General features: G+C 36.5%; 1 protein-coding gene and 1 pseudogene across 1 annotated transcript; both read right to left on the reverse strand.

Annotated features, from left to right (window-relative positions):
• Positions 1 to 8,229: 8,229 nt before the first annotated feature.
• LOC142634422 (F-box/LRR-repeat protein At3g26922-like) lies at positions 8,230 to 10,122 on the reverse strand (annotated as a pseudogene).
• A 632-nt stretch (positions 10,123 to 10,754) lies between these two features.
• LOC142635685 (uncharacterized) lies at positions 10,755 to 13,292 on the reverse strand. Its single transcript, XM_075809805.1, has one exon. The coding sequence runs from the start codon at positions 13,290 to 13,292 to the stop codon at positions 10,755 to 10,757; it is 2,538 nt and encodes an 845-aa protein (XP_075665920.1).
• Between the last annotated feature and the right edge of the window lie 7,191 nt (positions 13,293 to 20,483).

Here is a 20,483-nt window from a genome sequence, read left to right on the forward strand (position 1 = left end):
AGGATGCTACTTAAACAAATTGTCAATTTTGTTAATTGAAATTTCCACTTGTTTCAAACACCAACAAAATGATGAGAATTAAGAAAATGAGGGGAAAAAAAAATTAAAGGCAATAAAGGAAAACATTATTTATTAAGTATTTTTGGAATTTATCAACATTTAAAGAATTTTTCTTAGATTTATAATTTTCTCATGTGGTGGAGTGGAAACTCCCATCACAACTTTTAACACATTGTTTACTTAACATATATGGAAAGAACCAGTTTGATTCATTTTGCCAAAATGATAGACTAAGTGAACCAAAATTAAACTTTATGAACTAATTTCGCAATGGAAGTAGAAGTTAAAGGATAAGAATGAATTTTACCCTTGTTTACACCACAAAATGGATTTAATTACAGCGAGCAACAATCCAAAAGTGAAATTAGCTCGTAGCTATAATGGTTTGGGAATATTTTTCTACCTTCCAAAAGGTAGGATGAGGATTGAGGAAGCATCCAAAGCATGAGCTTTACACTTTTGAGAATGGACAAAATTTAAATAAGTCTACACTTAGTTGAATAATTAATATGATATCCGGTTAAATTCAACTATATGACTGTATTGACCAATGAACAACAATTGAATTTTAACTGTCTTTGAGAGAATATAACATCTTTTGTGCTACATTGATAATACAATCAGATAAAAGAATTTAGTTGAGGAACCTAAGGTATAACTTCTATAACTTTGGTCTATAATTGAAGTTAGAAGTGCAAAATCAAAACATAAGACTAAAGGTGTCCTGCCTAATCTGTTCTGAGAAATGTTGTAAATGAACACTCAGAAATGACCAACTGTGGTTGGCAACCCAAGGGCTCAAGGAAAATAAATTGCACAATTTCATCCAAACATTGTGTTTGTTAGAAATACTGAATTCAATAGTATTGTATTTCACACAGAAAGAATATACATGAGTGCCTTTATATAGGAGGCATATGAGTGCAGTACAAGTAAATATGAGTGTAGTACAAGTAAGAGTGCTATACAAGTAAGAGTGCTAAACAAGTAAACTAGTTGGGCCTAAAGCCCACAACACTATATATGTTAACAGCCCCCCTCAAACTCAAGGTGGATGTGAGACCAGCTTGAGGTTGTCAACCAAAGTACGAAGGCGTCCCTTAGGATGTGACTTGGTGAAGATATCTGCAAGTTGATCTGTAGAGGAGACTGAGATTAGCTTGAGAGCACCATGGACAAGATGATAACAGATAAAATGACAATCGATCTCGATGTGTTTAGTCCGTTCATGGAATACATCATTGTAAGCAATATGAATGGCACTTTTGTTGTCACAATAAAGAGGAGTAGCAGAGGATGTCGACACACCTAAGTCTTTGAGAAGCCATCGTAGCCAAAGAAGCTCAGATGTGGTATCAGCAAGGGCACGATATTCTGCTTCAGTACTAGAACGGGCCACATGAGTTTGTTTCTTGCTTCGCCAAGAAATCAGGGAAGAACCAAGAAGAAAGCAATAACCAGTGGTGGACCTGCGATCAGTGGGATCTCCTGCCCAATCAGCATCAGAAAATGCACGGAGAACAAGAGGAGACCGAGCAGAGTAGAAAAGACCATGGAAGAGAGTGCCCTTTAGGTACCGAAGAATGTGCAGAACAGCAGCGTAGTGAGTCGATCGTGGAGCAGACAGATATTGGCTCACCTGGTGAACAGCATAGGAAATGTCTGGACGAGTAACAGTGAGATAAACTAGGCTGCCAACTAAGTGTCTATAAAGAGAGGGATTAGACAATGGTTTCCCCCCTGAGGGAGTCAGATGCACATTAAGCTCGACTGGAGTGTCAACAGTCTTGCTATCAGTGAGTCCAGCTCTAGACAAGAGTTCAGAGGCATACTTGGCTTGAGTAATGTAAAGTCCATCTGTAGAATGAGTGATTTCAAGACCCAAGAAGTAGTTGAGATGTCCAAGATCTTTCATCTCAAACTGCTGACTGAGAAAATCTTTGAGTTCTTGAATGCCACTGAGGTCATCACCAGTTATGATCATATCATCCACATACAGGAGAAGTAAAATAGTGCCTTTGTCAGTGCGACGAAGAAATAAGGCAGAATCATAATGACTGGCCATGTAACCCAAACGAGAGATGGTAGAGTTGAACTGGGAAAACCAAGCACGTGGAGCTTGTTTAAGGCCATAAAGTGCACGTCGAAGGTGACAAACCTTGTTTGATTCAATAGAGAGACCAGGAGGAGGTTGCATATAAACTTCTTCACTTAAATCCCCATTAAGGAATGCATTTTTGACATCCATCTGGAAAAGATCCCATTTACTGGCAGTAGCAACAGCTAAGAGGGCACGAACAGATGAGATACGAGCAACCGGAGCAAAGGTCTCTTCATAATCAATCCCATACTCCTGTGTAAAACCTTTTGCAACAAGACGAGCTTTGTAGCGCTCAATGGACCCATCCGAGCGAGTCTTAATCTTGTAGATCCACTTACAACCAACCACAGATTTCCCAGGGGGGAGAGTGACCAAGTCCCAAGTATGGTTTTTAGATAATGCATCAAGTTCCTCTTTCATTGCAATCTGCCATAAAGGGTTAGTGGAAGCTTCACGATAGGTGTGAGGCTCGTGCAATGTAGCAAGGGCAGTGTAACAATGATAGTCAAGTAAATGTGCAGGAATGAACCTTACCCGAGTTGAGTGACGAGGTGGAATGTCTTGTACATGATCTTCAGGCAGAGCAGGAGCAGGGGAACTAGGATCAAGGTTGGGTAGCTCGTCTTCGACCTGTTCATTAAAAGGGGAACTAGGAAAAGGATCAAGGATTTCCGGTGATTGGACAGAGAAGTTAATAGGAGAATCAGGAGCAGCTACAGGAGGATCAGGATCAGCTATAGGAGGGTCAGGAGCAGCTACAGAAGGAATTTACGTCTCATCTGGAAATAGATCTAAGACAGAAGAGGAAGATAAAGAAGCACGGAAGTGAGAGAGCTCGACAAAGAGGCGATGTTCCCAAAAGACAACATTGCGGGAGACACGAAGACGATGAGAAATAGGATCATAACACCGATACCCCTTTTGAGTTTCGCCATAACCAAGAAAACAACAAAGTCTTGACCTAGGCTCAAGTTTGTTGTACTCATGTGGCTGAAGAAGAACGAAACAAGCAGAGCCGAATGAGCGTAGGTGGTGATAGTCTGGAGGTGACCCAAAAAGGCGCTCATATGGAGTTTGATTTTGGATGACAGGACTGGGAATGCGATTAATAGTATGAACAGCATGAAGAACAGCTTCGCCCCAAAAAGGAGCAGGAACTTTGGCAGAGAGAAGAAGAGCACGAACAGTGTCAAGAATATGACGAAGTTTTTGTTCGGCTCTACCATTTTGCTGAAAGGTACCTGGACAAGTTAGTTGATGAACAGTGCCATAGGAATGCAAAACAACTTGGAAAGCATATTGAGTGTACTCAAGAGCATTATCAGATCAAAAAATTTTGATACGTTTAGAAAATTGAGTTTCAACCATTTTTGCAAAATTAGAATACACTTGCAATAATTCAGAACGATGTTTCATATTAAAGATCCAACTATAGCGAGAGTAATCATCAACAAAGACAACAAAATATCGAGATCCACCAATACTAGAGACAGAGGAAGGTCCCCAAACATCAGAATGAATAAGGTCAAAGATATCAGTGGATATAGATTCACTAGAATTGAAAGGCAAAGCTGGTTGTTTTCCTAATTGACATGAAACACAATCAAAATTTTCTGTAGACACTGAACCTAGCAAACCTCTAGAAGCCAATTGTTGTACACGGGAAGAAGATGCATGACCAAGTCGAGCATGCTAAAGAGCAAGAGAAGGAATAGAGGAAACTGCAGCAGCTGCGGCAATAGAAACAGGAGCAACAAGTGGAAGACGAAGGTTGTCCACGGGAAACATATGCCCAACTCTGGGACCGGTCCCTAGCTCCTGTCCCGTCATTGGATCCTGCACAATACACCCAGAATAATCAAATATGATTCGATAACCCAACTCAGCTAATTGTCCCACAGAAAACAAATTGTAAGAAAGGTCAGGAACATTAAGGACCCCAAAAACGGAGAAGTTGGAGGTTGAAACGGAACCTATATTATGACCAGACATTGTGGAACCATTTGCTGTGTGAATAGTAAGAGGGTGTGGTGCAGGTTTAAGTTCAGAAAATAAGGACGAGTGAGGTGTCATGTGATTGCAACAAGCAGAATCCATAAGCCAAGAGGAAGGAGACATACCAGACAAAGCTGAGAGAGAAGAGGAATAAGATGCATTACCAACCATACGAATAACATTGGCGATGATGTTTTTAAGGTCATCTGTGGTCATGGTGAAAGTGCGACCTGAAGACTTAGACTGTGCAAAGATGGGAGCCATTGGTTGGACACTCTCAATGTTAGCAATAGTGGTAGAAGAACCTGAAACAGCTGATTTATTGCGCTGAAAGCAAGTCTCAATATTATGGCCAAAACGTTTGCAAAAATTGCAAAAGCGTTTACTAGATTGTCCACGGGAAACATACGCCCAACTCTGGGACCGGTCCCTAGCTCCTGTCCCGTCATTGGATCCTGCACAATACACCCAGAATAATCAAATATGATTCGATAACCCAACTCAGCTAATTGTCCCATAGAAAACAAATTGTAAGAAAGGTCGGGAACATTAAAGACCCCAAAAACGGAGAAGTTGGAGGTTGAAACGGAACCTATATTATGACCAGACATTGTGGAACCATTTGTTGTGTGAATAGTAAGAGGGTGTGGTGCAGGTTTAAGTTCAGAAAATAAGGACGAATGAGGTGTCATGTGATTGCAACAAGCAGAATCCATAAGCCAAGAGGAAGGAGACATACCAGACAAAGCTGAGAGAGAAGAGGAATAAGATGCATTACCAACCATACGAATAACATTGGCGATGATGTTTTTAAGGTCATCTGTGGTCATGGTGAAAGTGCGACCTGAAGACTTAGACTGTGCAAAGATGGGAGCCATTGGTTGGACACTCTCAATGTTAGCAATAGTGGTAGAAGAACCTGAAACAGCTGATTTATTGCGCTGAAAGCAAGTCTCAATATTATGGCCAAAACGTTTGCAAAAATTGCAAAAGCGTTTACTAGATTGTCTACGATGATTGTTGCAAAAGGAAGAAGACCTGTCCTTATTCTTCATTTAGAAGCAAAATATGCAAAAATGGATTGCAAAAATGAAATCTACGCGAAAAACTGAGTAAGGAGAACCTGGGCCGCAAAAAAGTCAACGGTCAAAGTCAACGGTCAACGGTCAAAGGTGACGTCAGCAGCGTGCTGGAAGGTGACGTCAGTGATGACGTGGCAGGCTGACGTGGCAAGCTGACGTGAGCAGGATCAATCTGGCGCGTGGCAACGCGTGAGGGCGCGTGGAGACTCCGATGACTGTGAGGTTTTCACGAACAGGTAGATCTGGGCAAGACGATCTTCTTGGTACCTTCGAAAAATTTTTCGGAGCAATATTCACGGCGGTGCCAGAAAAGGCAGTGGTCTTTGCAGTGTTTGAACTCTCCAACGGCGGTTGCTACAGGTCCGGAACCTGAGGACGATGTCTGGAAGACTCGAAGGTTCAACGGCGAAAGGCTGTGGCAGTTGTTGTGACAGCGGAAGTAATAATAAGAATGGAGTTACACCAATAAAGAGAAGACTGCGAAGAAAAGGTCAGAGCAGTGGCTCTGATACCATGTTAGAAATACTGAATTCAATAGTATTGTATTTCACACACAAAGAATATACATGAGTGCCTTTATATAGGAGGCATATGAGTGCAGTACAAGTAAATATGAGTGTAGTACAAGTAAATATGAGTGTAGTACAAGTAAGAGTGCTATACAAGTAAGAGTGCTAAACAAGTAAACTAATTGGGCCTAAAGCCCACAACACTATATATGTTAACAGTGTTTAATAAATCACATTTTGTTTGTCTATGGTATGTGGAACGAACGCAAATGGAGAAGTGGAGAGTATAAGGAAATGAGAATGTACTATTCCATCCAAACATAGGGTTATGCTTCCCTTGAATTTTAGTTTCAAGGGATAAGAATAATTAACAGTCTTCTCCAAAACTGTCGCATTCTTTAGCAGAACTACAGAAGATTTTCCCACAAACGAAAACCGAAACTCAGAATTCAAGTGACTAAGAGAACATTAGAATTTTCATAGATGATTGGTAGATCATCAAACAAGGAAAGAAAGAGGTAGAGCCAAATTCTAGCTTTTTAGAGCTTAAAGCACCAAACCAAATCAAGAAATTTAGCAGCAGATTTGGAGGAGAAGGAAACTGCATCATACCTCTCAGGAGGCAAGAATTAAAAATTGATGTGCTCAACTTAGAGTTTTTGAAGCTATTCAGTCAATAGCCAGAAGATCCTCTAAACAACCAAAAATATAAAAATGAAGAATTTATAGAATAGAGAGTGACAAAAACCACCAGCCTATGATATAATGACTGTTTGTTTCAACGTTTTGAGCCCAAAAAGCCACTTTTTCAAAAAGCCAGACCTTTATGTGCGTTTGGTTCAGCACAAAACGAAACTTTTTGGAAAAAGTTCCGTTTTATATTTGTGAAGAAATGCGCATATCCTGAAAGGAGCTCAGAGCTCCATTTTGGAAAAAGCTGGTGTGCGTTTGAATCTATCCGTTGGACTCACAAGGCAATTACCAAATTACCCTTTCACACCATTCCTCATTCCTCTCATCTCTCTGCTCTGCCCTCTGCCCTCTCAATAACAAATTTACAAATCCAAACACGAAAAAATCTATAACAAATTCTCAAATCAGTTAAGAAAAAATAAAAAAATCAATCCCTTGCAAATTAGGATTCCTCAAAATGCAAAAAAATAAAAAATAAAAAATAAAAAAATCAAGCAACAGAATCACACAGGAAGAAGAAGAAAAAAGAAAAAGAAAAAGAAAGAGCGCGGAATGAAACTGGAATGTTCTAGATGAAGATCAAGCACAGTAGAATCACATGGTTGGAGAATTTTTCGTTGACGTTGACGGAGAGATCAGAGTGCTTGAGTGATGGAGGGAGGTGCTGTACCACCACCTTCGTCTTCTCCAATGGCTCTTTCATCAATTTCGTCCCCAAATCTCTCTCGCTCTCTCTGTGTTTTCTTTTTTCTATGTGTGTGTGTGTGTGTGTGTGTGTGTGTGTTTATATTTTGGTTGCTTTCTCTGTGTATTTTGGGTGAGGACGAAGGCCTGAAGAAGAGAAGAGACAAGAGAGTAACTAGTGAGTGAAGGAAAAGAAAAGAAAAGATATTTGATGGGAATGGGGGAAGAAACGGGTGGATAAGAAAAAAGGGCAAGAATTTTTTTTTTTTGCCTCCTGGAGTGGGACACGTGGAGATGGAAATTTACTTTAAAAAAAATAGTTAAAATACAACAAATTTTCATAACAGTTGAGGTATCAAATATTTCATATGTCAAAATAAAATAAAATAAAATAATAAAATATTATACTAGGATTGACCACAACAAAAAATAAAGAGTATTGTAAAAATATTGTGACATTTTATTATATCTTTAAACTTTTTAAATTAGCACTATTTTTTTAGAAAAAAAAATAGTGCTACTGATAGAATATTTTTATAATAATTTCATAATAAAGTTTACCTAATAAATTGTTATTAGTTCTCATCTAGACCTACTAGTGACATTATTATTTTTTTTCCTACCATTAACAACTTGTCATATTAACTTTATTGTGAAATTTTTGTGAAAATATTGTGTCCATAACTTGCATTAAGAGAGGTAATTAAAACAAATAATTCTTTTTTTTTATATATCTTGTCCTTTTTGGTAATTTACAACTCAAACTGTCACTTTTATAAGTGCTAGCCAAACACTCAGTTTTTTCAAAAAACATTTTTTAACAGCTTTTACCAAACACTCAGCTTTTTCAAAAAGCACTTTTTAACAGCTTTTACCAAACATTCATCTTTTTCCAAAAAAACTCTTTAATTATGCATTTTTTGAAAACTCAACTTTTTCATTATGTACTTTTTCAAAAAGCCCAACCAAACTCACCCATAATCAAAAGTGTAAAGCCCAAGCTTGAAGTAATGTAAACCTGACAAAAGCATTACATGTTCCAAGAGAATTTGGTATAAAAGGCCCAGGAATGGCCAGTCTTGATCGGAACAAACCTAGGAAATACTCATGAAATTTCAATTACACAACTTATTGATCCTCTGGGAAGCATTAGTAACTGTTCACGAACCTCCTTTTGCCTCCCTGAGCCCACTCAGAACTTTACAAGAGAACAAGATATTACCATTTTCTCCAATGTTGTAGCATCTTTCAGCAAATTCTTTACTACATGTAGTTCTCCTTCAGTTCCACAAAAATCACATATTTTGATGGTCTTGAGTCTTGTAGTGAAACAAGGGGGAACTGGAGCCAGTCTCCAATCAGTTTTTTCACATTAAGAGGGCGTTTGGATTCAGCTTAAAGTTGCTGCGTCCTGCGTTTTGCTGCTTTTTTTTTTTTTTTTTTCACTGCTGTGGGGACAAGCGCGCAGTGCGCGTACTGTTCATGTACTTTTTTAGCAATTATTTATTAAAAATAGGTCACACAGCACTATTTACACATTTAAAAATTATTTTGCTACAGTGTTTTCAGTTTTCAATTTTCAGTTTTCAGCAATAAGTTCTATCCAAACGGACCCTTATGGAAAGGAAGATTCCCTACGTTATCATCATAAAACACATGCTTTACCCATAAGTCCATAGTAGCAATGCAATAGTAAATACAGACAGCAATGGTAAAGCAAAAGTTGAGGTTCTAAAAAGTTACCTCTGCAAAAGCAAGAGAACTAAGACAAAGCAAGTTTTGGAGTACTCTCAACAGTGTCCTACAAGCAAAATCCATTGGCTCCGCATGAAATTCGAGATGGATCAAATTTGGAAACACAGGCAAACATGCAATGAATTCTTCTCCATATGTGAGAACCTAAGGAACGGTATCATACTCATCAGAACTAGAAAGCCTCAAATAAACCCTTTGCAGGATATGCCGATGAAAACAAATTATGAAAATTAGAAACACTTTTATCCATTTAACAAGCAATGGAGTTGTACCTTAAGAGTGTAAGGAGTTAATGCTAGGTTTTTCACATGAGAGAGTCCTCTAAGAAGCTTATTTGCCCTATAAGCATCTTCTCTGTGTCTTGTGGCCCTTTCAGTAATGAAGCTTCCACATCCCACATCAAAATATGCCTTAATTAGTGAGGTTGAATCATAAAAACAATAATCACTTAAGAGTCCACCAATGTAAACGAAGCTTTGAAGACTCGTTCCAAAAATCAATTTTTGACAATTGTCTCGATTTTCTGTTTCATAAATGGTCAAGTTTCGAAGCATGGGAGCAGATATACAGACAGCTTCCACATTCCCCCACTTGCAAAGAACTAAAGTCAGATTCTCCAGGACTGGGCAACCTGAAAAGAGCCGTTTTGTTGTATAGTCCCCTTCAAACGTAACATACTTAAAATACAAGCTCTTGAGACTTGAAAAACATACAGAACGGGGAAGCTTGAGCACACGGCCCATATTTTGAGTCGAACGGCTCATCTCTCGAGTTAAGTCTTCTAGTGAATCACAACTAAATAAACAAGGAGGAAACGTGTATGCATCTAGGAGTCCACAAAGGGCAAGAAATAACTTTCTAACATTGTGTTGTAGTGCATACAATATCCATGTATTGATGCGAGAAGCATCGCAGAGAACATCACATGCAAGTGCGAAATACTTTATGTCTGAGGAGTCACGGAGCATTAGTACTCTTTCCACAAAATTCATGATCAGAGGTCCCTCTTATAGATCAACTCACACAGCATACAAAACACAAAACTGGTAATGGACATCCAGAGGTGTTCCCATCTCTTCGATAATATGCTTGTTCCAACAGCATCTCTTGTGGGAAGGAATGTTAGAATGTGCCGAAGAATTGAATCAGGTAATTTGCTTATTCTATCTATGCCTTCATTAGTGATCCATTTGTCACTAACCTTCCTGCCTTTGGCATTCCGTGTCCGAGTAATTGCCTCCATGATATTGATGGTTTTCCTGAATTACAAAATCCATAAGCCTTAATAAGATACCTTTCTTCATGGCATAAATACACTCAGCAGGAGTAAAACTTGTACTTCTCTCTCACTCTCTCTCTGGGATATTTATTACACATTGTGGTTAAGCTTTTGAATGTAAGTTTCAGCTGTGAACCAAAAGGTCCAAAACAAAAGGGTTGGCTCAGAAATACATATGCATCTCATATGTATTCAATTTAATCAATTAAAATGAGTGGATCCATTTGATCAAAATTCTAACTTGAACATTTTCCTTCCATATTATTTTGCTTACACAAATATATAAAATTCCAAAGCTTCAAATTCTCTTTTACTTGTATTTGTTTGCTCTCTCTCAGCAGCCCGAACACATTGATTGACAGTAATGACAAACACCCAGAAAGATTTTTGAAAGTAAGCAAATTTTTCCAAGACAAAATATCAAATCTAAACTCAAAATTAGTGACAAACCCAGTCAGGGACGGAGCCAGGACTTGGAGTTAGGGGGGGCAGAAGTATAAAAAAAAAAATGAAACTCCAAATAAACATTCATTTAATAAACCATCAACAAAGAAAAATACAGAATTTTTTTTTTAAAGATATTACAATGCAATTATTTATGAAAATGGAACTCGCCGTCTTTTTAAATCTTCGAAATCATCTATGATTGAATCCGTACTAATTGTCACAGCAATGTCCCTTTCAATGAATAACATCATAGCGTCTAACAAAAACTCATCTTCCATTTTGTTGCGAAGGTCAGTTTTGATGACATTCATAGCTGAAAATGCTCGCTCTGTAGTTGCAGTAGAAACGGGAAGAGTAAGCACAAGCTTGACCACTCTACAAATAAGCGGATAGATTTCTGATTTTCTAGTTCTCACCATCCATTGACACAATTCAGAAATATTTTTCAAATTCTTGAACCCTGAATGCTGAACTACATCATACTTATAAAGATCAAGTTCCTTTTTCAAATCATTCTTTTCATCATCTGTGAAGTCTATTGGATAAAATTTATCTACCAATGAACAAATATCACTAACTCGAAAAGATTCATATGCCTCTCGAGGGTCTAGAGCTGAGCTAAGCGTAAGTAACTCCATGGCATGCTCGCTAAACCGATGATTTAGTTCCTGTAATTGAGAATCTATTCCTGCATTAAAAATATCTACTTTATAATAATGCTCATTTTTAAAGTCCTCTTGTTGATGACGAGATCGACCAAATCTTGCAACATAACGAGCATTCATATCAGGGATATCTATACCACGTTTCTTACAAAATGATATCACAGTAGCTAGTAAGTCATCCCATTTCTCATCTCTAAATTGTTGAATAAGCTTTTTAGTGGATGAAACTAAATGCATAGCATTTAAAATGTCTTGTGATTGGTTTTGCAAAGCTTGACAAAGTTTATCAGTGATTCCCATAGTTTCATTAACAAAATGCAAGATGAAGACAAATTCAAATGAAATTAATACCTCATAAGCAGACTCTGCTTCTACTTTTTGTGAAGAATTTCCTTCATCCATGATTTTCAGTAGAACTTCACATGTTGGACTAAACAACTTTATCAAGTTAGAAACTGATTTATAATGCGAACCCCAACGAGTATCTCCAGGTCGCTGTAAAGTGACCATCTGATTAAGTCCTTTCCCAGTCTCAAGATCTTCAATATCAATCAAATATGCAATGTCAGAAGCTCTAGCAATTTTTAATTGCTCAATACGTTTGCATGAAGCACGAATATTATTGATAACCAAAATCAATTTATTAAAAAATCTATTAAGAGGGACAACTGCTTTCGATGCTCCTACTAATGCCAATTGTAAACGATGTGCAAAACAATGAATGTAGTAAGCATATGGACAATCATTCAAAATCAAAGCTTGTAATCCATTCCACTCACCCCGCATGTTGCTTGCACCATCATATCCTTGCCCCCGAATGTTTTGGATATCTAAGCACTGATTAGAGAGCAAATAATATATCTCCTTTTTAAGGGTCACTGCTGCAGTGTCAACAACATGAACAATCCCATAAAATCGTTCTCGCACAAAGCCAGTTGTATCAACATATCTTAAAACCACAGCCATTTGCTCTTTCATGGACTCATCACGAGCTTCATCAACCAATATGCAAAACTTTGCATCACCAATTTCTTCCCTAATTGCCTTCTTCACTCTGGTTGAAATAACATGTAGAATTTCTTTTTGAATTTGAGGTGATGTGTAGGTGGCATTTTTTGGAGCTTTTGCCATTATTTCAACAACATTATTATTATAGCTCACCATCAAATCCAATGTCGTAAGAAAGTTTCCCCGATTGGTTGAAGTAGAGCTTTCATCTCGACCTCTAAAAGCAATAGCTTGCAAGGCAAGATGTCGAACAACATCAATTGAAGCCTTCAATCGTACTCGATTATTTACAATTTGTTCTGAAGTGAAATTGCCCACTACCCTATCTATGTGTTGAGACTGGTTCATCAAATCCTGGCACGCTTTATGGGCAAATCTATGAGTGGAGTTAAGATCTTTCCCCATATGAAGACTAAAAGAACAGCTTTCACCATTTCTCACTTTCTTCCAATTCTTAAATCCGTTAACTGTGAATGCATTTTGTCCATCATGCCCAGTTGGCTTATGAAAGAGAAAGCAGAGTAGACAAAAAGCGGCATCTTTTTTAGGAGAATATTCAAGCCATGGCTTAAAGCGATCATCTTCATACCAAGAACCTTGAAAGCTTCGACCCTTCTTAGATTTTAAAATTTTTTTAAAACGAGGCTGGTATGGACCCAACGTAATGTAACGTCGCCGGATCTCATCTCGTTGATCAACATGATAAGTATATATTTGTCTACGCAATCCAGGATCACGTTCTAATTGCAACGAACTCATATCAACCTTTTGAAATTTTGTTTGAGAATTTTCCTCAAAATGGACATCAAGATTTTCCTCAACAGGTTCATCAGGATTTTCCTCAATTGGGACATCGAGATTTTCCTCAATTGGGATGTTGAGATTTTCCTCAATTGGGGCATCAGGATTTTCCTCAACATTAGTGGTTGGCAATGTTGCATCGCTAGTATTAGCTTCTAAACTATTTGAAGCTTTTCTTTTGAAAAAATCAAATATGGTAGTTGACTTTTTCATAATCTACAAATAAAATATAATTTGAAATTATTATATTATTATATGGTCAATAATCTATAATCATTACACACAATAGACAAATACTATGCACACAAACATTCAACAATGGCCCAATAAATTTTAAAATTACAAATAATCTTTTTAATTATTTACTTAACTTTAATGTTTTAAAAGACACTAACTAATAGACAAAAACACTAAAGACAAAACTAAAAAAAAAAAATTACAAATAACAAAACATGACAGCCACATCCAATTGCTAAAAACAAAACTTTAAAAAAAAAAAAAAAATTACAAAACATTAATGGTGAGAGTTGATGTTGCGTGTGGGGTTGCCTAAGTATGTTTGTCAATTGTCAGATGAAGAAAAAAATCACAAATGACAAAGCATCACAGCCACATGCTATTGCTAAAAACAAAACTTTAAAAAAAAAAATTACAAAACATTAATGATGGGAGTTGATGTGGCGTGTGGGGTTGTGTAATTGTGTTTGTCAATGGTCAGATAGAGCTTTTCATGTATAAAAGAATATAAAGTATGGCAAAAGACAAATATGAAAGATAAGGTGAGTAATAATTTTACCTCTCTTATAACTCTCTCTTTACTCTCTGTTTAGAGTTTTTCCGTCTCCGTCCCAACTCCCAGGCTCCAGCCTCCAGGCCAGCTTTCCTGACTGCTAACTTCCCTCTCTAGTCCCTGCGCTTAGTTGCTCTGTGTTCTCTACTTCTCTTTTAAGTTTTCTTTACAACTTACAAGCCACAACAATATCAAGTGTCAACAATCAACACATTACAAAAAGTAAATCATCTCAAACAAGGATTCAATATGAGATGAGACATGAGAGGATACCTTTGCTTCTGCCGCTGGCTGCCAAATTCCTCTCCTTTGTGTTCAGCCGTAAGTTAGTTAGGTTTTCTTTTTTTTTCTTTTTTTTAAATGGCTTAGAGTTAGAAATCTCCTTCTCTTTTTTTCCTTTTATTATATGTGTGAGGTAAGTGGGGTGTTTCCCACTCCTAGCCTAGGTAGATATCTAATTAGAACCGGCTTTGATTTTTGATTTTTGATTTTTGATTTTTTTTTTTTTTTTTTTTTGCTTACGTTTGTTTTGAGGAGTTGTTTGGGCTTAATTTTTGTTACTGGGCTATTTTTTTTTTTTAAGCATTTGAAAATATCAATAATATTATAAGAGGGGGGCAAAATATAATTTTTATTGAAGAAAATTGCTAAAAATAATATGCTATATATATACTAAAAATTTTTTTTTGAAAATCTGGGGGGGGCCACTGCCCCCCCAAGTCCAAGAATAGCTCCGTCTCTGAACCCAGTACAGAGCTGGGAAGCACGGGTGCGGCGTTTGGGACAAATGTCCGACGCAGGGACGCGCAGGCGACGCTGCTACCTACACGTCCGTGCCGCGACGGGCACTAAAAAATACTTTTTTCGGCGCGATTCACGCCGATTCGCGCTGATATGGCACCGATTCGGGCCGACGTGCGCGAAATCAGGCCAATTCACGCCGATTCGGCCCGAATCGGTACGTATCGGGCGCAAACCGATACCGGCCGAAATTCAAAAAAAAAAAAGTATTGCTCTTCAGCTAGGCTCTCTCCCATACTCTTTATTCTAGTTATTATTTATTATTGCTCTTAAATTTGGTATATATTTATATAATGTGAAAAAAGTATGTTTAGCAATATATTAAAAATATTTTTAATAATTTTTTAATCGCCGCACCTCGCCGCACCCACACCTTACTTTGTCAAAAATTGCCGAGTCCCGCATCCCGAATTCCGAAATGCACCTGTGCTTCATAGGTATAGAGTTTTTAATATTTTTAATCTACACCCGAATCCCGAAACGCACCTGTGCTTCTTCATAGGTATAGAGTTTCTACAGCAAACGCATAACAATAATATTGAAACACATAAAAACATATATTAATATTGAAAAAGCAGTGAGGACTGGCTGAGATTCCCTGAATAAGAACCTCTAGTTTTGTAGTTCTACATAAAATGGTGATGAGGTTGCTGCAGTGTTTATTCCGAGATTTCTCTGTTGCGAAGTTTGTCACGCTCGTATTAAGAACAGAAAAGGCTCTGAAATTTATTGTGGCGACTTGCCTAAAGTTTCGTCTTATAAGGGTCCTACTAACGGTACGATACATTTTAGGACCAATGTTATCAGCTTTTAATAACTATCGCCAAAGACGGCGCCTCAATAGTCAATTTTTCAATAAAATAAATTAAAGATTTAATTGCATATTTGGTCATCATACTTTGAGATTTATTTTAAAAAAAATTTTGGTAACAGATTTATTTTAAAAATCATTCTTACACTGTAAATGTTTTACTTTAATCCTTATACTTTCAAAACAGTTTTAAAAATGTCTGGTCATTAGATGGATAGAAGTTACTTATGCGATAAAACAAAATTCATTCTACTTCATAGGCTCCACATCATTAAATTGATCTCAGTCTTATGATTTTTCATCAACCATATGAGGATAAGGATCTTTTTTTTGTAGTTCCATGATTTTAAGCTTTTTGAAAAAGAAATGCTTAGGCAATAACATTTTCACAACAAATTTTATGTGGCAAGTTGTTACTTTCTATTACTAATGAGTAAAAGAGTAATTTCAGTGATGAATTTAACTTAAGAACCTGTAATAACCTACCAACTAGGATTTATTTTGAAAATATTGTGAGCAAATCACTTCTCTTTTTAGAAATAACATTAAGAAGATGGACAAACCACCTATAATGGTTAATTAAATCATTAGAGTATTAGAGCACGATGGGAAAAAAAAAAGGGGATATTAATGTAAGTTTATGTTTAATAAGTGATCAAAGAGGTCTTGAATTCAAGTTTCTTTGTCCAACACATTAAGCAAGGCCTTGCCCAAGGTTTTACCAACCACATCAAATAGAAAACCAAAAAGGCATTTGATTCCCAGTTCTTTGGCCTAATCAAGGTCAAATTGGTAATGTCATAACTAATTTAATCAATTATTATATAATTATTAAAATATATGAAAATAAATAATAATAATTTTATAACCAATTATATTTACTAAGCAAACATATTTTAATTTCTAACACAATGTTCATATCCTATTTGTTGAATATTGCCTCAAATTCCTAATTCTAATTTTTCTTGGTGTGGAAGACAGGGAATCTCCTGGACATAGAGAGAAAATTATGCCTTATTGAAGAAGTAATGAATATACCTTTTGCATCAAGGAATAAGATTAAAGCCTTATATAAATATGTATTGTGGCAAAGGATATGGTAACTTTTGCCCAAGGTTCCTCTCATATGGGGAGAGGAGAGGACTTGTAGAAAAACATGAGTGGATTTCTTTGAAGAGTAGTTTGATAGATTTTGGGGTTTGAAAAATTACTCGTGGTTCTGTGTTTGAGAGTTTGTTTTTTTGTAAGTGTGAGAAAGTTATTGGGTGTATTGGAGTTTTGAGATTGTGAGTTTGAGTTTGTGAGAGATCTTGTTTATTTTGATGAGATTTTGTGAGTATTGTTTGTGTGAGTTATGAATGTAGTGAGGTTTGGTAAGTCTCGTTATAATCCATATTGTTGGCAGTGAATTTTTGGTTGGCATCACCCTTGGATGTAGGCATGGATTTCTTTGGTGTGAATGTTTATTTTCTTGTTCGCGCAAATGTGCTTTCGCTAGGCCAAAATAAAAAGAATTGATATTAGAGTTATTGGTGAAATGTAATCCAATTGCTACTTAAAGTGCAATTTGTGGTGTGTGATGAAGTGCGTCCCTAGATTTTTCCATCTTCTAGTGAATTGCTTAAGCAACCTAGAATACTGTCCCTAAGCCAATAGCTTAGCAACTCCCAAACTATGTTTGACCTATGTTGTTTGGTTAAGAATGACTCTACTCAGAGGAAAAACTTGAGGCAATTTTGGTTGCTGAGTTAGGCAGTAAGTAATTGAGCCTACTTGGGCCAAGTTGTATAGTATGAAAAAGTATCTAATTTTTCTACTGCATGTAATGGAAACACTAGATACCTCCTCCAATAGTATAGGGATGATGAATGGTTTAACCCTTCCATTAATAGTGATGTTTCTTTGTATATTTATTTACACAAAGAAACATCTTGCATACCACTTATTCTCATCGGCCATCTTACAAATTCATTTGAGTACACAATTGATGGAATTACTTACTCTCTCCTCTATTTTCCAATGAAATTCTTTGCCAACATCTGAAAGTCTAGAAGAATCATATGCAGTGAGCTTATGTGGCACTAATATGTCAAGATCAAGATTCTCCAATTGAACTTGAGTCTTAGAGACTCGTGTTCTAAATGTGACCAAATAACTAATATAGTATGTTTCAATTTTAGTCACATAACTAAAATGTTTCAAAATTAACTTAATTGTCCAAGAAAACTATGAGCATCATATTGACTATTGACCAATTTTGCTACAAATTTTAACACAAAATATTTATAAATTGACTTAACAATAAATATGAGTTGTGAGAATTCAAAAACACAATAAATTCAATAAACATATGTTTGTGGGTTCTTGTTAGCTCGACTAATAAAGTTTCTTATTGTTAAATAAAATATCTGAGGTTCAAACTCCGCCTACACCAATCTTCTGTATCTATGTAGCAGTGATGTTTATATGGAAAATGTTAAAAGTGGTACTACAAATTTAATACATAAAATTTACAAACTGATATAACAATAAATGTCATAATTTATAATAGTAATGCTACAACCTATAGTTACAAATTATTTTACAGCAATTTTAGAAACTATTGATGTGTCAAATTTTTAATAGTTTTCATTTAGGTTCACCACTAACATCACCTTTATACTTATCAATAATCATTCATCACGTCAACAGTTTGTAAAATAGTTTGTGACTTTAGCATTACTTAATTTATTGAATCCCTAGCATCACTTTTTAATACAAACACAACAAATTCTCACAAATTTTTGCAATAGTCAGAGATGTCAACCCATCATAAGTCAAACTAAAATTAAAAAATAAATAAAGAAATATTAGACCTAGATCCACCACAACTCAAAACAAGAATATTGTGAGATTTTGTGGTGTCCCTTAACTTTCTCAAGAAAAAAATGGTATATTTAGTTGGAGAAATTATTCTAAAAACTATTCACAGAAAAAAATTTCTATGCAATAAATTATATGTGAAAGCTCGGATTTGTGTTAAAAACACAAGAGTTGTTTAGACCCTAAATTAAGGGTCCGTTTGGTTAGGAGGATGGAAAAGTGAAAGGATAGAAAATAGAGAGAGGATGGAAAAGTAGGAGGATGGAAAGTTTTTAGTTTTCCTCATTTGTGTTTGGTTGAGAGGGTGGAAAAGTGGAAGGATGAAATTTTTTTTGATTTGGTTGAAAATAAGGTTTGTATAAATTTACCATCATGTCCCTTTTAAATAAAACAAAAAGTAATACATTATACTTTTTTAAAAACTTGTGTATAGATAAAAGTAGACATTTCCAAAAATAACATAAAAAAAATCATCCAAAAGTGTTTTCTTAAAAAAATAATAAAAATTAAAATTAAGAAAAAAAAGAAGGAAAAGAAGAAGAACTCACCCTGACAAAACCAAAAAAGAAAAAGGAAGAAGCCAACGTTATCCAAAAAAAAGAAAAAGAAAAGGAAGCCAACGTTACAAGGAAACTGGAAAAAAAAAAAAAAAAAAAGGGAAGAAACGTTAATTAGAGGTGGGTAGTTTTGTCCAAATATTTTTCCCACTTTTCACTCCAATTGCCTCTCCAATTTGGAGAGACTATATTTTGAAGGGGGAGGAGAGAAACCTGGTGGGCCCCACCACTTTTCTCTCCCCTTCCCCTTCTCATCCAAGCAGTGGAAAATATCATTTTCCTCTCTCTATTTTCCATCCTCCCTGTTTTCACTCCAACCAAACATACTCTAAAAGATTACGGCTCGGTTGATTTTACTCTAACTTAAACTACGTGCGGAATAAAGTAAATGCAAGTGAACAAACACAACAACTACTCTAAGCCATATTCATTAAAGCACAACAGTAAAATGAAAACTAAAAGAGTAGGAAAGAGAGATGCAAACACAAGATAACACTCTAATGTGTTATCGAAGAGGAAACTGAAGAACTCAGTGAAAAACCTCTCCGCCGCCCTCCAAGCGATAAATCGATCCACTAAACAATAAGTTAGGATACACGAATAGCAAGAGACCCTCCAAGCCTAATTTACTCAATGTACCTAAGCCCTCCAAACTCCTACTCCAACAAGACATCTCGGAACCGTGTCTTGTCTAACTTTTCAGATCCTGCAATACATCCAATTGCATCCGCCAAACCTCACCGGCTTCTTTTGGCAAATCCCCAAGACTTCCCAAGTTCCAAAACACTCTCTACACTCTGAAAATGTGTGAGTTGTGTTTGGGTATAAATCTCCTCTCAAGATATGACAATGGGAGAAGGAATGAGAAGAGGCTAGGATGATTTCGCACAAAGAATTAGTAGCTCTCTCTCTAAAAGATGGGTGTGTGTGTGTGTTGTAGAAAACCTATCTCGGGTTTTTCTTTCTGAATGACCTCACACATTTATGGGTAATGATGGTATATATAGTATGGGTGAAGGGTAAGAAAGTCATACTTAAAAAAACTCCAGGCAGAGAGCTTCGCGAGTATCTCGCGGGAAGACCTTACCCGCGAGACACTCACGAAATCCCCCAGGCTGACACGACTCTTCAGCTTTCAGCATGTGCTTCTCATGTGGCTCTTTCGTGAGAACCCTTCTCGCAAACTTCTCGTGAGCTAGTCGCGAAATGCACTGATCTTCAATTAAGCTTGAGTCTTCATCAACTTATACTAAACCCAATACAATAAAATCCCACAAAAATATAAGGAAACAAATTTATGCAATTACAACACTTTTTGTCATAGAATAAAGCCAACATAAAACATAATTGTAAATCACAACTTTAAAATCTCCCCCTTTGACTATTCTGTGACAAAACACCCTATAACAGACTCTAAACTTAAACGTGAGTGTGGGAACAATGGCAAAACTTACTCACACCTAAATCTAGAAGTTGTGAAGCACTTGGAACATATATACCTGTAACCAAAAACACTTGCACAAAACACATTAGACCCTCAAGGTAAAGCAAGTAATTAAAGGACAAGTATAATGTAACAAGTA

This window comes from Castanea sativa, chromosome 5 (assembly GCF_040712315.1).
Source record: "Castanea sativa cultivar Marrone di Chiusa Pesio chromosome 5, ASM4071231v1".
NCBI lineage: Eukaryota > Viridiplantae > Streptophyta > Magnoliopsida > Fagales > Fagaceae > Castanea > Castanea sativa.

Excerpts from the sequence above, each read along its gene's own strand:
- LOC142635685 (XM_075809805.1), bottom strand. The coding sequence starts at position 13,292 with ATGAAAAAGTCAACTACCATATTTGATTTTTTCAAAAGAAAAGCTTCA.